At 38.1% G+C, this 15,170-nt stretch overlaps 4 protein-coding genes across 4 annotated transcripts; all 4 read left to right on the top strand.

Annotated features, from left to right (window-relative positions):
• Positions 1 to 756: 756 nt before the first annotated feature.
• LOC138606302 (transcription factor HES-4-like) lies at positions 757 to 1,381 on the top strand. The gene is made up of 2 exons (XM_069678768.1): positions 757 to 879; positions 993 to 1,381. The coding sequence occupies exons 1-2, from the start codon at positions 757 to 759 to the stop codon at positions 1,323 to 1,325; spliced, it is 456 nt and encodes a 151-aa protein (XP_069534869.1). The 3' UTR covers positions 1,326 to 1,381.
• A 3,332-nt stretch (positions 1,382 to 4,713) lies between these two features.
• LOC138606284 (transcription factor HES-4-like) lies at positions 4,714 to 5,298 on the top strand. The gene is made up of 2 exons (XM_069678748.1): positions 4,714 to 4,836; positions 4,950 to 5,298. The coding sequence occupies exons 1-2, from the start codon at positions 4,714 to 4,716 to the stop codon at positions 5,280 to 5,282; spliced, it is 456 nt and encodes a 151-aa protein (XP_069534849.1). The 3' UTR covers positions 5,283 to 5,298.
• Positions 5,299 to 8,978: 3,680 nt separating this feature from the next.
• On the top strand, positions 8,979 to 9,540 carry LOC138606276 (transcription factor HES-4-like). The gene is made up of 2 exons (XM_069678741.1): positions 8,979 to 9,101; positions 9,208 to 9,540. The coding sequence occupies exons 1-2, from the start codon at positions 8,979 to 8,981 to the stop codon at positions 9,538 to 9,540; spliced, it is 456 nt and encodes a 151-aa protein (XP_069534842.1).
• Positions 9,541 to 12,944: 3,404 nt separating this feature from the next.
• On the top strand, positions 12,945 to 13,513 carry LOC138606318 (transcription factor HES-4-like). The gene is made up of 2 exons (XM_069678784.1): positions 12,945 to 13,067; positions 13,181 to 13,513. Exons 1-2 carry the CDS (start codon positions 12,945 to 12,947, stop codon positions 13,511 to 13,513), a joined length of 456 nt encoding a protein of 151 aa, XP_069534885.1.
• The last annotated feature ends 1,657 nt before the right edge of the window (positions 13,514 to 15,170 follow it).

The raw sequence follows: 15,170 nt of genomic DNA, 5'->3' as shown, positions 1-15,170 counted from the left end.
AGTCCCTTTGTGGATCAATGACCACACCATACAGGGAGCCAGTGTGGGAAAGTGCGCTCAACTTGTTACTCACACCGACAACAAGGCACGTGTCAAAGGACTCTGCTGGGCCACTTTTGGACAGCACCATTAATAGTGCCTTTATATTATTTTGGGTGCAACGAATGGGAATCAAAAAGCCGTGTTTCAAAAATCTTGTATTCTTGAATCTGCAAGATTTAAGAAAAATGTATCAGGGTTAAAAATGTTTTAACTGTATTAAATACTTTGAAAAAATTTAAAAAATGGAGGACAACTGACAGAAATGGCAAAAGCTTGCCAGTAAGTCATGACAAAAAGAAATTAGTAGGACACAAACATTTTCCACCGATTATTTTAGTTTCATGTAAGTCTAACAGTATTTTTCACCCAAGATGCAAAGTCAGACTCCCACGTGTGTCTTGACGAGTGACGAGCGTGTGCTCAGTCAAAGTCATTGATCTCAGCATCAGGCAGCAGATCTGCTCTCTCTACAGGGTCACCACTTTCCCAGAATCACACAGAGCTCTGTGACTGTCTCTTCATCACCCCCCAGTCCTCCACCTGTTCCCCTGAGATCTAACCATTGTCCCCCAGGCAATAGGAGCATTCAGCGTGTTGCCGCTACACATGCCTTATTGTCTCAACAAGCTCTCTGATTGGCTGAGACTGTGAGAAACTCCAGCCAGACCCAAACCCACACATTCATATGGAGATGTGGGAGTATAAATAGGAGGGATGAAGCCAGCAGACATCAGATTCTCTCTACAGAGACCTCTACAGCACAGAGATCCAGACATGGCACCTACAATCACTGCAGCAATCACCAACTCTCAGGAGCACCTGACTCTGACCCACAAGGTAAATTGAAGATCCAAGAAAATTATGTTTCTATTATAATAGAGATTGTCCTTTTTCACTCCAAAACTCATTCAAGAATAAATTACTAATGACGTTTGTTCTTCTTTCTGCAGCTCAGAAAGCCTCTGGTGGAGAAGTTACGCAGAGAGCGAATCAACAGCAGCATTGAGCAGCTCAAGTCTCTCCTGGGTCCAGAGTTCCTCAAACAGCAGCCAGACTCCAAGCTGGAGAAAGCAGACATCCTGGAGATGACAGTTTGTGTCCTGACACGACTGCAGCAGCAGAGTCACCAGCAGAGAAGACTGCTGAACCACTTCAACAAGCTGCAGTCTTCCTCTGATAAGGACCTGAGAGAGGCTGACTTCTCTCCTCTGAGCTCCACAGTCCAGACCAGCATTACCAAAGAGAAGAGTCCAGTCAACAGCGCCCCCTGGAGGCCGTGGTAGACACCTACAGACTGGAGTTACTACCAGACAAACTGAGACGACCACATTGGTCAAAGATTGTTGGACTGAATTCTAAGAAATTCTATGACAGCAACAGTTGTTTCAGACAAGAAAATTGAAAATCTTGTCATGCATGTTGCATGAACTAAATCTGATTGCTTCAGCAATTATTGTTATACATTGCTGTACTTTATGTATAGTTTGTATATGCTACGGTTACATTTGTAATCTTTTATTATTATTGATCATACTGATCAAAAACCTTGACAGGTCCTTTTCGTGACATATTGTCATGATGGACTTCGCTTCATTTTATTCTCATTTTATAGAAAACTGATCTGCTGTAAGATCTAAATGCTTATCCTTTCTTTTAAAGGTTTTATCAATGTCACACTTTTCTTGTGACACTTTAATGTCTCATTGCACATCATGTGTAAGGACAATATGGGGATATTTATTACCTCTTGACAAATTTGATGATCTTTAATTGATCAAAAATTGTAATTGTTCATTTTATGGACATTTTGTCATCATAGACTTTTCATTACTTTATGTGATTGTTAAAAATGATCTGTTTTAAGATTAATACGTTTATCCTTTTATTGGAAAAGGTTTGTTTAATGTCACACTGTCACAATTTTCCAGTGACAATGTCATTTATTAAGAACAATGTGATCTGTTGTAAGATCAAAGTTTGAGTTGTTTTCTCTGTTATTGAGTACTGTGTCCTCAAATATTGTAAATCTTTGTCTTTTATAAAGACAGCTGTTCCTTTACTCTCTGAGTACTGTGTGTCTTGTAGAAATCTACAAGTTGTCGTTGTGATGTGTCATCACCTCTGTCAGGAGCTTCAGAATTTTTATGGCTCATTGTTGAATAAAAACACTGCAAACTAACATTTTTTGTTTGTATGTCATTTTGTGTTATACCTCTTAAGATGAATAGAAACTCTCTGTTCTCATCTTTATATTGAATTAATTGATACAAGTATCATGCATCAATAGATACAAAAAAATCAAGATATTTAAAAGCACACACAGTAATTGTTCATCCCTAACATACTAGTTTAGAAGAAACTAAGCATAATAATGTTGTTTAATTGAGATTATTGCTGAATATGTTTGATGAATATTACGTCACTTTATTTACTTGAACTGAAGTCATCAAACCACATGGTAAAATGGTACATTGCACAGAGACATTTACTTAGTAATATGTTGGTATAACTGTCCATTTTAGATGTTGCAGTATATGAAGTTTAAGCATAAGTTAAGGTTAACCATGTCCCTCATTAATCAGGTCAGACATTAAATCTAATGTGATGCATAATAAGGCACACTTCTATTGTTTCTCCAGTGAGAGCAGTGAAAGGACTGAGTGTGGGAAAGCAGAGGAAACTCACTCACAGAGCCCTGTGGGACAATAGATCAAGACCTTTGACCCGAAGAGACAGAGATTAAAAGGGAGATCAGCTTTAAAAACTGGAACATTCTAACATCGAAAATTGGCTTTAGATTTTTCATCCAAAAATGAAAAGGATGGTTTCAGGAGTCCGGACATAGACAGGCAGCAGGTCCAGTCTTTTGGGGATGAAGGCCTTTCGGACTAACTACACCTGACGTTAGCTTTTAGCCGTTAGCTGTTAGTCATTGAGGTAAAGCGCTTTGGTGCCGCTGTGGCTAAATTTCATTACCTGTTATGTTTGCCTTGACCTCTAATATTTACTTAGGTGTGGCACTAGGTGGCCTCCCTACTACTGATTTACAAATAAAGTCACGAGACAATTAAAAAATATTTCCTGAGTGTTAATTGACCATAATTAGCTTATTTTCAGTGTGACAGGGCATGTAAGGTACAGCAGCTACTTCCTGTCACATTAATAACCTGAGTGGACAAAATCGCATAATTGTGGGTTCCACCCTGATGTTTAAACCCTTAACCCAAACACAAATATGACATTGAAGCCTTTTACAATTTGAATTTATGATTTAATCATCACAAATGTGAAGTAATTGTTTTAATGTTCTCTTTTGATCACATTTTAAATGTTCTCGTATTATTAGCCGACTGTGTCAGAGGCCAAATCCTCTGCCCCTCTGCATCACTCACTGCTAGTGCACAGGATCATCAAAAAGTCAATTTGTAAAAGGGCACATTCCCATTTTGTACTAATGGACAGAGTGTGGGAAAGCTCTGGAGAACACAGCTCAGTGTGAATGGCATTCCTCCAACCAGCAGATAAGTAATTCTCCAAAGGGATTTGGCACACTTCAGGAAACAGCTGCCCCCAAAGTAAACCTCCCACCTAAATGTGAATGGATCATAGAAAAACACAAGTTAGTTTAAAACTAAGTAGTGATTTTTTTTATGATTGGAGGTTGAAATTGTCTGAGAATGGTTGGACAACAAAAATGTGAGATTATTTTTTTTCCTTTTTTCAACTTTATGGCAAATTCTTCACTAAAATTCAAATTTTAGATTCTGTCAGATCTAGCCAATGGCGTGCTTTCCCTCCAGATGGTTGGTGATGTCAGCCTCTGTTTCTATAACAACACACAGCCAGCATCTGCCACCCAAGTCCCTTTGTGGCTCAATGACCACACCATACAGGGAATCAGTGTGGGAAAGTGCGCTCAACTTGTTACTCACACCGACTACAAGGCACGTGTCAAAGGACTCTGCTGGGCTACATCTGGACAGCAGCATTAGTAGTGCCTTTATATTATTTTGGGTGGCACGAATGGGAATCAAAAAGCCGTGTTTCAAAAATCTTGTATTTTTGAATAAGCAAGATTTAAAGAAAATGTATCAGGGTTAAAAAAATCTAAGTTAATTACCAACTGAAATATAGTGATGTAAAATGCAAAATGTTGAGTTTGGGATCATGAAAGGGCATAAGGGTTTATTCACCCTTGGATTTCAAATTCATTTTTACTATCATGCAATTCATACATTACATGGGAAATGCTTGCCAGTAAGACATGACCCAAAGAAATTAGTAGGACACAAACATTTTCCACTGATTATTTTAATTTCATGTCAGTCTGACAGTATTTTTCATTCAAGATGCAAAGTCAGACTCCAACATGTGTGACATGATGACGAGCGTGTGCTCAGTCAAAGTCATTGATCTCAGCATCAGGCAGCAGATCTGCTCTCTCTACAGGGTCACCACTTTCCCAGAATCACACAGAGCTCTGTGACTGTCTCTTCATCACCCCCCAGTCCTCCACCTGTTCCCCTGAGATCTAACCATTGTCCCCCAGGCAATAAGAGCGTGTTGCCTTATTGTCTCAACAAGCTCTCTGATTGGCTGAGACTGTGAGAAACTCCAGCCAGACCCAAACCCACACATTCATATGGAGATGAGGGACTATAAATAGGAGGGATGAAGCCAGCAGAGATCAGATTCTCTCTACAGAGACCTCTACAGCACAGAGATCCAGACATGGCACCTACAATCACTGCAGCAATCACCAACTCTCAGGAGCACCTGACTCTGACCCACAAGGTAAATTGAAGATCCAAGAAAATGATGTTTCTATTATAATAGAGATTGTCCTTTTTCATTCCAAAACTCATTCAAGAATAAATTACTAATGACGTTTGTTCTTCTTCCTGCAGCTCAGAAAGCCTCTGGTGGAGAAGTTACGCAGAGAGCGAATCAACAGCAGCATTGAGCAGCTCAAGTCTCTCCTGGGTCCAGAGTTCCTCAAACAGCAGCCAGACTCCAAGCTGGAGAAAGCAGACATCCTGGAGATGACAGTTTGTGTCCTGAGACGACTGCAGCAGCAGAGTCACCAGCAGAGAAGACTGCTGAACCACTTCAACAAGCTGCAGTCTTCCTCTGATAAGGACCTGAGAGAGGCTGACTTCTCTCCTCTGAGCTCCACAGTCCAGACCAGCATCACCAAAGAGAAGAGTCCAGTCAACAGCGCCCCCTGGAGGCCGTGGTAGACACCTACAGACTGGAGTTACTACCAGACAAACAGAGACGACCACATTGGTCAAAGATTGTTGGACTGAATTCTAAGAAATTTGATTGACTTCTGTTTGTACAGAAGACTGACTTTTTATGCTTGTGTTTTTCATTTCCTAAGGAAATGTCAGAAACATTTTCTTTTAAGTTAAGAAAGACAATATCTTGTCATGCATGTTGTATGATCCACTTCTGATTGCTTCAGCAATTATTATATCACTGTACTTAATGTACAGTTTGTATATGCTACGGTTACATTTGTAATCTTTCATTATTATTGATCATACTGATCAAAAACCTTGACAGGTCCTTTTCGTGACATATTGTCATAATGGACTTTATTTTAATATCAGAGTTTTCAAAACTGATCTGCTGTAAGATCTAAATGCTTATCCTTTCTTTTAAAGGTTTTATCAATGTCACACTTTTCTTGTGATACTTTAATGTCTCATTGCACATCATGTGTAAGGACAATATGGGGATATTTATTACCTCTTGACACATTTGATGATCTTTAATTGATCAAAAATTGTAATTGTTCATTTTATGGACATTTTGTCATCATAGACTTTTCATTACTTTATGTGATTGTTAAAAATGATCTGTTTTAAGATTAATACGTTTATCCTTTTATTGTAAAAGGTTTGTTTAATGTCACACTGTCACAATTTTCCAGTGACAATGTCATTTATTAAGAACAATGTGATCTGTTGTAAGGTCAAAGTTGGAGTTGCTTTCTCTGTTATTGAGTACTGTGTCCTCAAATATTGTAAATCTTTGTCTTTTATAAAGACAGCTGTTCCTTTACTCTCTGAGTACTGTGTGTCTTGTAGAAATCTACAAGTTGTCGTTGTGATGTGTCATCACCTCTGTCAGGAGCTTCAGAATTTTTATGGCTCATTCTGAATAAAAACACTGCAAACTAACATTTTTGTTTTGATGTCAGTTTGTGTTATACCTCTTAAGATGAACAGAAACTTTCTACTTTCCTCTTTATATTGAATTAACTGATACAAGCATGATTCATCAATAGATTGAAAAAAATCAAGATATTTTAAAGTGTTTCTTGTGATGCATCATCACCTCTAAAAACTCTAGGAGCTTTTAAGCTTAATGGGGCTTTGTAAATAAACAAACACAGCAAACTGTACAATTTTTCTTTTGATGTTACTTGTTGTCGTGCCTCTACAATTTCAACTTTCCTTTTCATGATCAATTAATTAAGTCTAATTAATAAATAATTATAGGCAAATACAGTATTTTTCAAGCCCTCTGTACCGGTTTAGTACATAGACGTGCCACTGATGCTTTTCACTTCAGATATCTGCTGAAGAGGGGATTTAAATATCATGTCATTGTATTTATGTGGAGCTAGTTACATCATTAAAACAAATGGGTGAAAATGTACACAGTAAAGAGACCTTTGCTTCTTCAATATTTTGGTATAATTGTCAGTTTTACCTGTTTTAGGTTAAAAAAAAGTTCACCATTAACCATGTCCCTCTTAAAAAGGTCAGAGATTGCATCTAATGTGATGCATAATAAGGCACGCGTCTATTGTTCCTCCAGTAAAGCAGAGAAAGGACTGAGTGTGGGAAAGCAGAGGAAACTCACTCACAGAGCCGTGTGGGACAATAGATCAAGACCATAGATCGAGACCTGTGACCTAAAGAGACAGAGATTTGAAGGGAGATCGGCTTTCAAATTTGGAACACTGTAACACTGATAGTTGGCTTTAGATTTTGAATCCAAAAATGACGAGGATCGTTTCAGGAGTCTGAGCAGAGACAGGCAGAAGGTCCAGTCTTTTGGGGATGAAGGTCGTTCTGACTAACTACACCTGACGTTAGCTTTTAGACGTTAGCTTTTAGCCGTCGCCGTATGTTGAGGTATCCGCTTTGGTGCGGCTATGGCTAAATTTTATTACCTGTCATGTTTGCCTTGTCTATCTCCTTGGGTGTTACACTAGATGGCCTTCCTACTACTGATGTACAATTCCAGTCACATGAAGGTTGAAAAAATGTTTCCTGAATGTTAATCATTGATCATAATTGGCTCTTATTTTTAGCGTGACAGGGCATGTAAGGTATCTACTTCCTGTCACAGTAATTATGACCTGAGTGGACAAATACAAATAATTATAGGTTTCGCCCTGATGGACCCCAAACACAAATTTTACATTAAATCATTTTTACAATATAGATTTATGATTGAATTAATTAAAATATAGAGTAATTCATTTTAATTTTTCACATTATATCACTTTTTAAATTTTCACATATATGGGTTATTACTTTAGAGGCCTCACCCTCTGCTCCGTCGCATCACCCACTCCTAGTGCACAGGATCCTGAAAAGGTCCATTTGTAAAAGGGCACATGCCCATTTTGTCCTAATGGACAGAATGTGGGAAAGCTCTGGAGAACACAGTTCAGTGTGAATGGTATTCCTCCCACCAGCAGCTAAGTCATTCTCCAAAGGGATTTGGCACACTTCAGGAAACAGCTGCCCCCCCCCACAGGAAACCTCCCACCTTTATGTGAATAGATCATATTAAGTATATATATCATATACAGTTTAACACCAAGTAGTCACATTTTTTCATGATTGGAGGTTAAAATAGTCTGAAAATGTTTGGACATTAGAAATATGAGATAAAAATACATATTTTTCAACTTTATGGCAAATTCTTTGCTGAAAATTCAAATAATAAACACAGTCAAATCTAGCCAATGGCGTGCTTTCCCTCCAGATGGTTGGTGATGTCAGCCTCTCTTTCTATGACAACACACAGCCAGCATCTGCCACCGAAGTCCCTTTGTGGATCAATGACCACACCATACAGGGAGTCAGTGTGGGAAAGTGCGCTCAACTTGTTACTCACACCGACGACAAGGCACGTGTCAAATAACTGCTGCATCTGGACAGCAGCATGATTATTGTTTTTGGGTTTCTTTTTGGTCTCATTAATAGTAATCACACAGTTTTAATAATCTTATAGTGTTTGCAAAGTCATATATTTCTGATAAAGCAAGATTCAGGAAATCAAGTTTTAAATTAAAACTAAATATGCCACTAAAGTTTTCTTTACAATAGAGATGTTACATGCTTAATGTTAGTTTTGGCTTAATAAAATGTGTTGAAGTAAAATTATTAATTCAAGATCCTAAATTAATTGCTCTACATGTACATACATTTATTAATAACATTATTAATCCTAATGAAAATAAGAAAATAATTCAAAAGAAACTACTATGCTATTTATAGCATCACAAGATTTAGTAAAAAAACAAACAAACTTTTCACTGATGATTTAGGTTACACTGAAGTCACACAGTACTTTTTTACCAGAGATGCAAAGTCAGTCTCCCACGTGTGTGATGGGATGATGCAAGTGTGCTCAGTCAAAGTCATTGATCTCAGCATCAGGCAGCAGATCTGCTCTCTCTACAGGGTCACCACTTTCCCAGAATCACACAGAGCTCTGTGACTGTCTCTTCATCGCCCCCCAGTCCTCCACCTGTTCCCCTGAGATCTAACCATTGTCCCCCAGGCAATAAGAGCGTGTTGCCTTATTGTCTCAACAAGCTCTCTGATTGGCTGAGACTGTGAGAAAGTCCAGCCAGACCCGAACCCACACATTCATATGGAGATGTGGGACTATAAATAGGAGGGATGAAGCCAGCAGAGATCAGATGCTCTCTACAGAGACCTCTACAGCACAGAGATCCAGACATGGCACCTACAATCACTGCAGCAATCACCAACTCTCAGGAGCACCTGACTCTGACCCCCAAGGTAAATTGAAGATCCAAGAAATTATCTTTGATTAGAGATTGTCCTTTTTCATTCCAAAACTCATTCAAGAATAAATTACTAATGACGTTTGTTCTTCTTCCTGCAGCTCAGAAAGCCTCTGGTGGAGAAGTTACGCAGAGAGCGAATCAACAGCAGCATTGAGCAGCTCAAGTCTCTCCTGGGTCCAGAGTTCCTCAAACAGCAGCCAGACTCCAAGCTGGAGAAAGCAGACATCCTGGAGATGACAGTTTTTGTCCTTACACGACTGCAGCAGCAGAGTCACCAGCAGAGAAGACTGCTGAACCACTTCAACAAGCTGCAGTCTTCCTCTGATAAGGACCTGAGAGAGGCTGACTTCTCTCCTCTGAGCTCCACAGTCCAGACCAGCATCACCAAAGAGAAGAGTCCAGTCAACAGCGCCCCCTGGAGGCCGTGGTAGAAACCTACAGACTGGAGTTACTACCAGACAAACTGAGACGACCACGTTGGTCAAAGATTGTTGGACTGAATTCTAAGAAATTTGATTGACTTCTGTTTGTACAGAAGACTGACTTTTTATGCTTGTGTTTTTCATTTCCTAAGGAAATGTCAGAAACATTTTCTTTTAAGTTAAGAAAGACAATATCTTGTCATGCATGTTGTATGATCCACTTCTGATTGCTTCCGCAATTATTATATCACTGTACTTTATGTACAGTTTGTATATGCTACGGTTATATTTGTAATATTTTATTATTATTGATCATATTGATCAAAAACCTTGACAGGTCCTTTTTGTGACATATTGTCATAATGGACTTTATTTTAATATCGGAGTTTTCAAAACTGATCTGCTGTAAGATCTAAATGCTTATCCTTTCTTTTAAAGGTTTTTTTAATGTCACACTTTTCTTGTGATACTTTAATGTCTCATTGCACATCATGTGTAAGGACAATATGGGGATATTTATTACCTCTTGACAAATTTGATGATCTTTAATTGATCAAAAATTGTAATTGTTCATTTTATGGACATTTTGTCATCATAGACTTTTCATTACTTTATGTGATTGTTAAAAATGATCTGTTTTAAGATTAATACGTTTATCCTTTTATTGTAAAAGGTTTGTTTAATGTCACACTGTCACAATTTTCCAGTGACAATGTCATTTATTAAGAACAATGTGATCTGTTGTAAGGTCAAAGTTGGAGTTGTTTTCTCTGTTATTGAGTACTGTGTCCTCAAATACTGTAAACCTTTGTCTTTTATAAAGACAGCTGTTCCTTTACTCTCTGAGTACTGTGTGTCTTGTAGAAATCTACAAGTTGTCGTTGTGATGTGTCATCACCTCTAGAAGGAGCTTCAGAATTTTTATGGCTCATTGTTGAATAAAAACACTGCAAACTAACATGTTTGTTTCGATGTCATTTTGTGTTACACCTTTCTTAAGATGAATAGAAACTTTCTACTTTCCTCTTTATATTGAATTAATTGATACAAGTATCATTCATCAATAGATTAAAAAAAATCAAGATATTTAAAAGCACACAGTAATTGTTCATCCCTAACATACTAGTTTAGAAGAAACTAAGCATAATAATGTTGTTTAATTGAGATTATTGCTGAATATGTTTGATGAATATTACGTCACTTTATTTACTTGAACCGAAGTCATGAAACCAAATGGTTAAAATGGTACATTGCACAGAGACATTTACTTAGTAATATGTTGGTATAACTGTCCATTTTAGATGTTGCAGTATATGAAGTTTAGGCATAAGTTAAGGTTAACCATGTCCCTCATTAATCAGGTCAGACATTAAATCTAATGTGATGCATAACAAGGCACACTTCTATTGTTCCTCCAGTGAAAGCAGTGAAAGGACTGAGTGTGGGAAAGCAGAGGAAACTCACTCACAGAGCCGTGTGGGACAATAGATCAAGACCTTTGACCCGAAGAGACAGAGATTAAAAGGGAGATCAGCTTTAAAAACTGGAACATTCTAACATTGTAAATTGGCTTTAGATTTTTCATCCAAAAATGAAAAGGATGGTTTCAGGAGTCCGGACATAGACAGGCAGCAGGTCCAGTCTTTTGGGGATGAAGGCTTTTCGGACTAATTACACCTGACGTTAGCTTTTAGCCGTTAGCTGTTAGTCATCGAGGTAACCTCTTTGGTGCCGCTGTGGCTAAATTTCATTACCTGGTATGTTTGCCTTGACCTCTAATATTTACTTAGGTGTGGCACTAGGTGGCCTTCCTACTACTGATTTACAAATAAAGTCACGAGACAATTAAAAAATATTTCCTGAGTGTTAATTGACCATAATTAGCTTATTTAGCTTATTTTCAGTGTGACAGGGCATGTAAGGTACAGCAGCTACTTCCTGTCACATTAATAACCTGAGTGGACAAAATTGCATAATTGTAGGTTCTGCCCTGATGTTCAGACCCTTAACCCAAACACAAATATGACATTGAAGCCTTTTACAATTTGAATTTATGATTTAATCATCACGAATGTGAAGTAATTGTTTAAATGTTCTCTTTTGATCACATTTTAAATGTTCTCGTATTATTAGCCTACTGTGTCAGAGGCCAAATCCTCTGCCCCTCTGCATCACTCACTGCTAGTGCACAGGATCATCAAAAAGTCAATTTGTAAAAGGGCACATTCCCATTTTGTACTAATGGACAGAGTGTGGGAAAGCTCTGGAGAACACAGCTCAGTGTGAATGGCATTCCTCCAACCAGCAGATAAGTAATTCTCCAAAGGGATTTGGCACACTTCAGGAAACAGCTGCCCCCAAAGTAAACCTCCCACCTAAATGTGAATGGATCATAGAAAAACACAAGTTAGTTTAAAACTAAGTAGTGATTTTTTTTATGATTGGAGGTTGAAATTGTCTGAAAATGGTTGGACAATAAAAATGTGAGATAATTTTTTTTTACTTTTTTCAACTTTATGGCAAATTCTTCACTAAAATTCAAATTTTAGATTCTGTCAGATCTAGCCAATGGCGTGCTTTCCCTCCAGATGGTTGGTGATGTCAGCCTCTGTTTCTATAACAACACACAGCCAGCATCTGCCACCGAAGTCCCTTTGTGGCTCAATGACCACACCATACAGGGAGTCAGTGTGGGAAAGTGCGCTCAACTTGTTACTCACACCGACTACAAGGCACGTGTCAAAGGACTCTGCTGGGCTACATCTGGACAGCAGCATTAGTAGTGCCTTCATATTATTTTGGGTGGCACGAATGGGAATCAAAAAGCCGTGTTTCAAAAATCTTGTATTTTTGATAAAGCAAGATTTAAGAAAAATGTATCAGGGTTAAAAAAAAAGGAACTTAATTGCCAATTGAAATATAGTGATGTCGAAGGCTGAATTTTATTAAATACTTTGTAAAATTTGATAAAATGAACGACAACTTACTGCTTGCCAGAAAGTCATGACACAAAGAAATTAGTAGGACACAAACATTTTCCACTGATTATATTAGTTTCATGTCAGTCTGACAGTATTTTTCACCAGAGATGCAAAGTCAGACTCCAACGTGTGTCTTGACATGATGACGAGCGTGTGCTCAGTCAAAGTCATTGATCTCAGCATCAGGCAGCAGATCTGCTCTCTCTACAGGGTCACCACTTTCCCAGAATCACACAGAGCTCTGTGACTGTCTCTTCATCACCCCCCAGTCCTCCACCTGTTCCCTAGAGATCTAACCATTGTCCCCCAGGCAATAAGAGCGTGTTGCCTTATTGTCTCAAAAAGCTCTCTGATTGGCTGAGACTGTGAGAAACTCCAGCCAGACCCAAACCCACACATTCATATGGAGATGTGGGAGTATAAATAGGAGGGATGAAGCCAGCAGAGATCAGATTCTCTCTACAGAGACCTCTACAGCACAGAGATCCAGACATGGCACCTACAATCACTGCAGCAATCACCAACTCTCAGGAGCACCTGACTCTGACCCACAAGGTAAATTGAAGATCCAAGAAAATGATGTTTCTATTATAATAGAGATTGTCCTTTTTCATTCCAAAACTCATTCAAGAATAAATTACTAATGACGTTTGTTCTTCTTCCTGCAGCTCAGAAAGCCTCTGGTGGAGAAGTTACGCAGAGAGCGAATCAACAGCAGCATTGAGCAGCTCAAGTCTCTCCTGGGTCCAGAGTTCCTCAAACAGCAGCCAGACTCCAAGCTGGAGAAAGCAGACATCCTGGAGATGACAGTTTTTGTCCTTACACGACTGCAGCAGCAGAGTCACCAGCAGACAAGACTGCTGAACCACTTCAACAAGCTGCAGTCTTCCTCTGATAAGGACCTGAGAGAGGCTGACTTCTCTCCTCTGAGCTCCACAGTCCAGACCAGCATCACCAAAGAGAAGAGTCCAGTCAACAGCGCCCCCTGGAGGCCGTGGTAGACACCTACAGACTTGAGTTACTACCAGACAAACTGAGACGACCACATTGGTCAAAGATTGTTGGACTGAATTCTAAGAAATTTGATTGACTTCTGTTTGTACAGAAGACTGACTTTTTATGCTTGTGTTTTTCATTTCCTAAGGAAATGTCAGAAACATTTTCTTTTAAGTTAAGAAAGACAATATCTTGTCATGCATGTTGTATGATCCACATCTGATTGCTTCAGCAATTATTATATCACTGTACGTTATGTACAGTTTGTATATGCTACGGTTACATTTGTAGTCTTTTATTATAATTTATCATACTGATCAAAAACCTTGACAGGTCCTTTTCGTGACATATTGTCATAATGGACTTTATTTTAATATCAGAGTTTTCAAAACTGATCTGCTGTAAGATCTAAATGCTTATCCTTTCTTTTAAAGGTTTTATCAATGTCACACTTTTCTTGTGATACTTTAATGTCTCATTGCACATCATGTGTATGGACAATATGGGGATATTTATTACCTCTTGACAAATTTGATGATCTTTAATTGATCAAAAATTGTAATTGTTCATTTTATGGACATTTTGTCGTCATAGACTTTTCATTACTTTATGTGATTGTTAAAAATGATCTGTTTTAAGATTAATACGTTTATCCTTTTATTGGAAAAGGTTTGTTTAATGTCACACTGTCACAATTTTCCAGTGACAATGTCATTTATTAAGAACAATGTGATCTGTTGTAAGGTCAAAGTTTGAGTTCTTTTCTTTGTTATTGAGTACTGTGTCCTCAAATACTGTAAACCTTTGTCTTTTATAAAGACAGCTGTTCCTTTACTCTCTGAGTACTGTGTGTCTTGTAGAAATCTACAAGTTGTCGTTGTGATGTGTCATCACCTCTAGAAGGAGCTTCAGAATTTTTATGGCTCATTCTGAATAAAAACACTGCAAACTGTTAAATTTTTGTCATTTTGTGTTGTACCTCTTAAGATGAATAGAAACTCTCTGTTCTCATCTTTATATTGAATTAATTGATACAAGTATCATTCATCGATAGAGTGAAAAAAGATAAACTATATATAAGATAATACTATACTATAAGATAAACTAAGCATAGTAACGTTGTTTAATTGAGATTATTGCTGAATATGTATGATAAATATTCCAAAATTTTACTTGAACTGAAGTCATGAAACCAAATGGTTAAAATGTACATTGCACAGAGGCATTTACTTAGTAATATGTTGGTATAACTGTCAATTTTAGATGTTTCAGTATATTAAGTTTAGGTACAAGTTAAAGTTAACCATATTCCTCATTAATCAGGTCAGTCATTAACTCTGATGAGATGCATAATAAGGCACACTTCTATTGTTCCTCCAGTGAAAGCAGTGAAAGGACTGAGTGTGGGAAAGCAGAGGAAACTCACTCACAGCCCTGTGGGACAATAGATCCAGACCTTTGACCTGAAGAGAAAGAGATTAAAAGGGAGATCAGCTTTAAAAACTACAATTTGCTGTACATCATAGATCTGGCTGTAACTGTTGCGGTTATATAGATCAGCTGTAACATCTTTTAAAAAGGTTGTCATTTCTTTCTAGGCAGAGCCAATATCTTTAGCACATTGTTATGTAAGTTACCCAATGTAAGTTGACCTCTTAAGAG

Source organism: Semicossyphus pulcher, unplaced genomic scaffold (assembly GCF_022749685.1).
Source record: "Semicossyphus pulcher isolate SPU_LCO1_2020_fin unplaced genomic scaffold, fSemPul1.0.p SCAF_3, whole genome shotgun sequence".
NCBI classification, from domain to species: domain Eukaryota; kingdom Metazoa; phylum Chordata; class Actinopteri; order Labriformes; family Labridae; genus Semicossyphus; species Semicossyphus pulcher.
This window is presented reverse-complemented; position numbering and strand designations above follow the sequence as displayed.

Bases quoted from the DNA above. Each gene is read 5' to 3' on its own strand.
- LOC138606276 (XM_069678741.1), top strand. From the start codon at position 8,979: ATGAAGCCAGCAGAGATCAGATGCTCTCTACAGAGACCTCTACAGCAC. The intron at 9,102-9,207 runs GTAAATTGAAGA...TTCTTCCTGCAG, and splicing joins ACCTGACTCTGACCCCCAAG to CTCAGAAAGCCTCTGGTGGA.
- LOC138606284 (XM_069678748.1), top strand. From the start codon at position 4,714: ATGAAGCCAGCAGAGATCAGATTCTCTCTACAGAGACCTCTACAGCAC. The intron at 4,837-4,949 runs GTAAATTGAAGA...TTCTTCCTGCAG, and splicing joins ACCTGACTCTGACCCACAAG to CTCAGAAAGCCTCTGGTGGA.
- LOC138606318 (XM_069678784.1), top strand. From the start codon at position 12,945: ATGAAGCCAGCAGAGATCAGATTCTCTCTACAGAGACCTCTACAGCAC. The intron at 13,068-13,180 runs GTAAATTGAAGA...TTCTTCCTGCAG, and splicing joins ACCTGACTCTGACCCACAAG to CTCAGAAAGCCTCTGGTGGA.
- LOC138606302 (XM_069678768.1), top strand. From the start codon at position 757: ATGAAGCCAGCAGACATCAGATTCTCTCTACAGAGACCTCTACAGCAC. The intron at 880-992 runs GTAAATTGAAGA...TTCTTTCTGCAG, and splicing joins ACCTGACTCTGACCCACAAG to CTCAGAAAGCCTCTGGTGGA.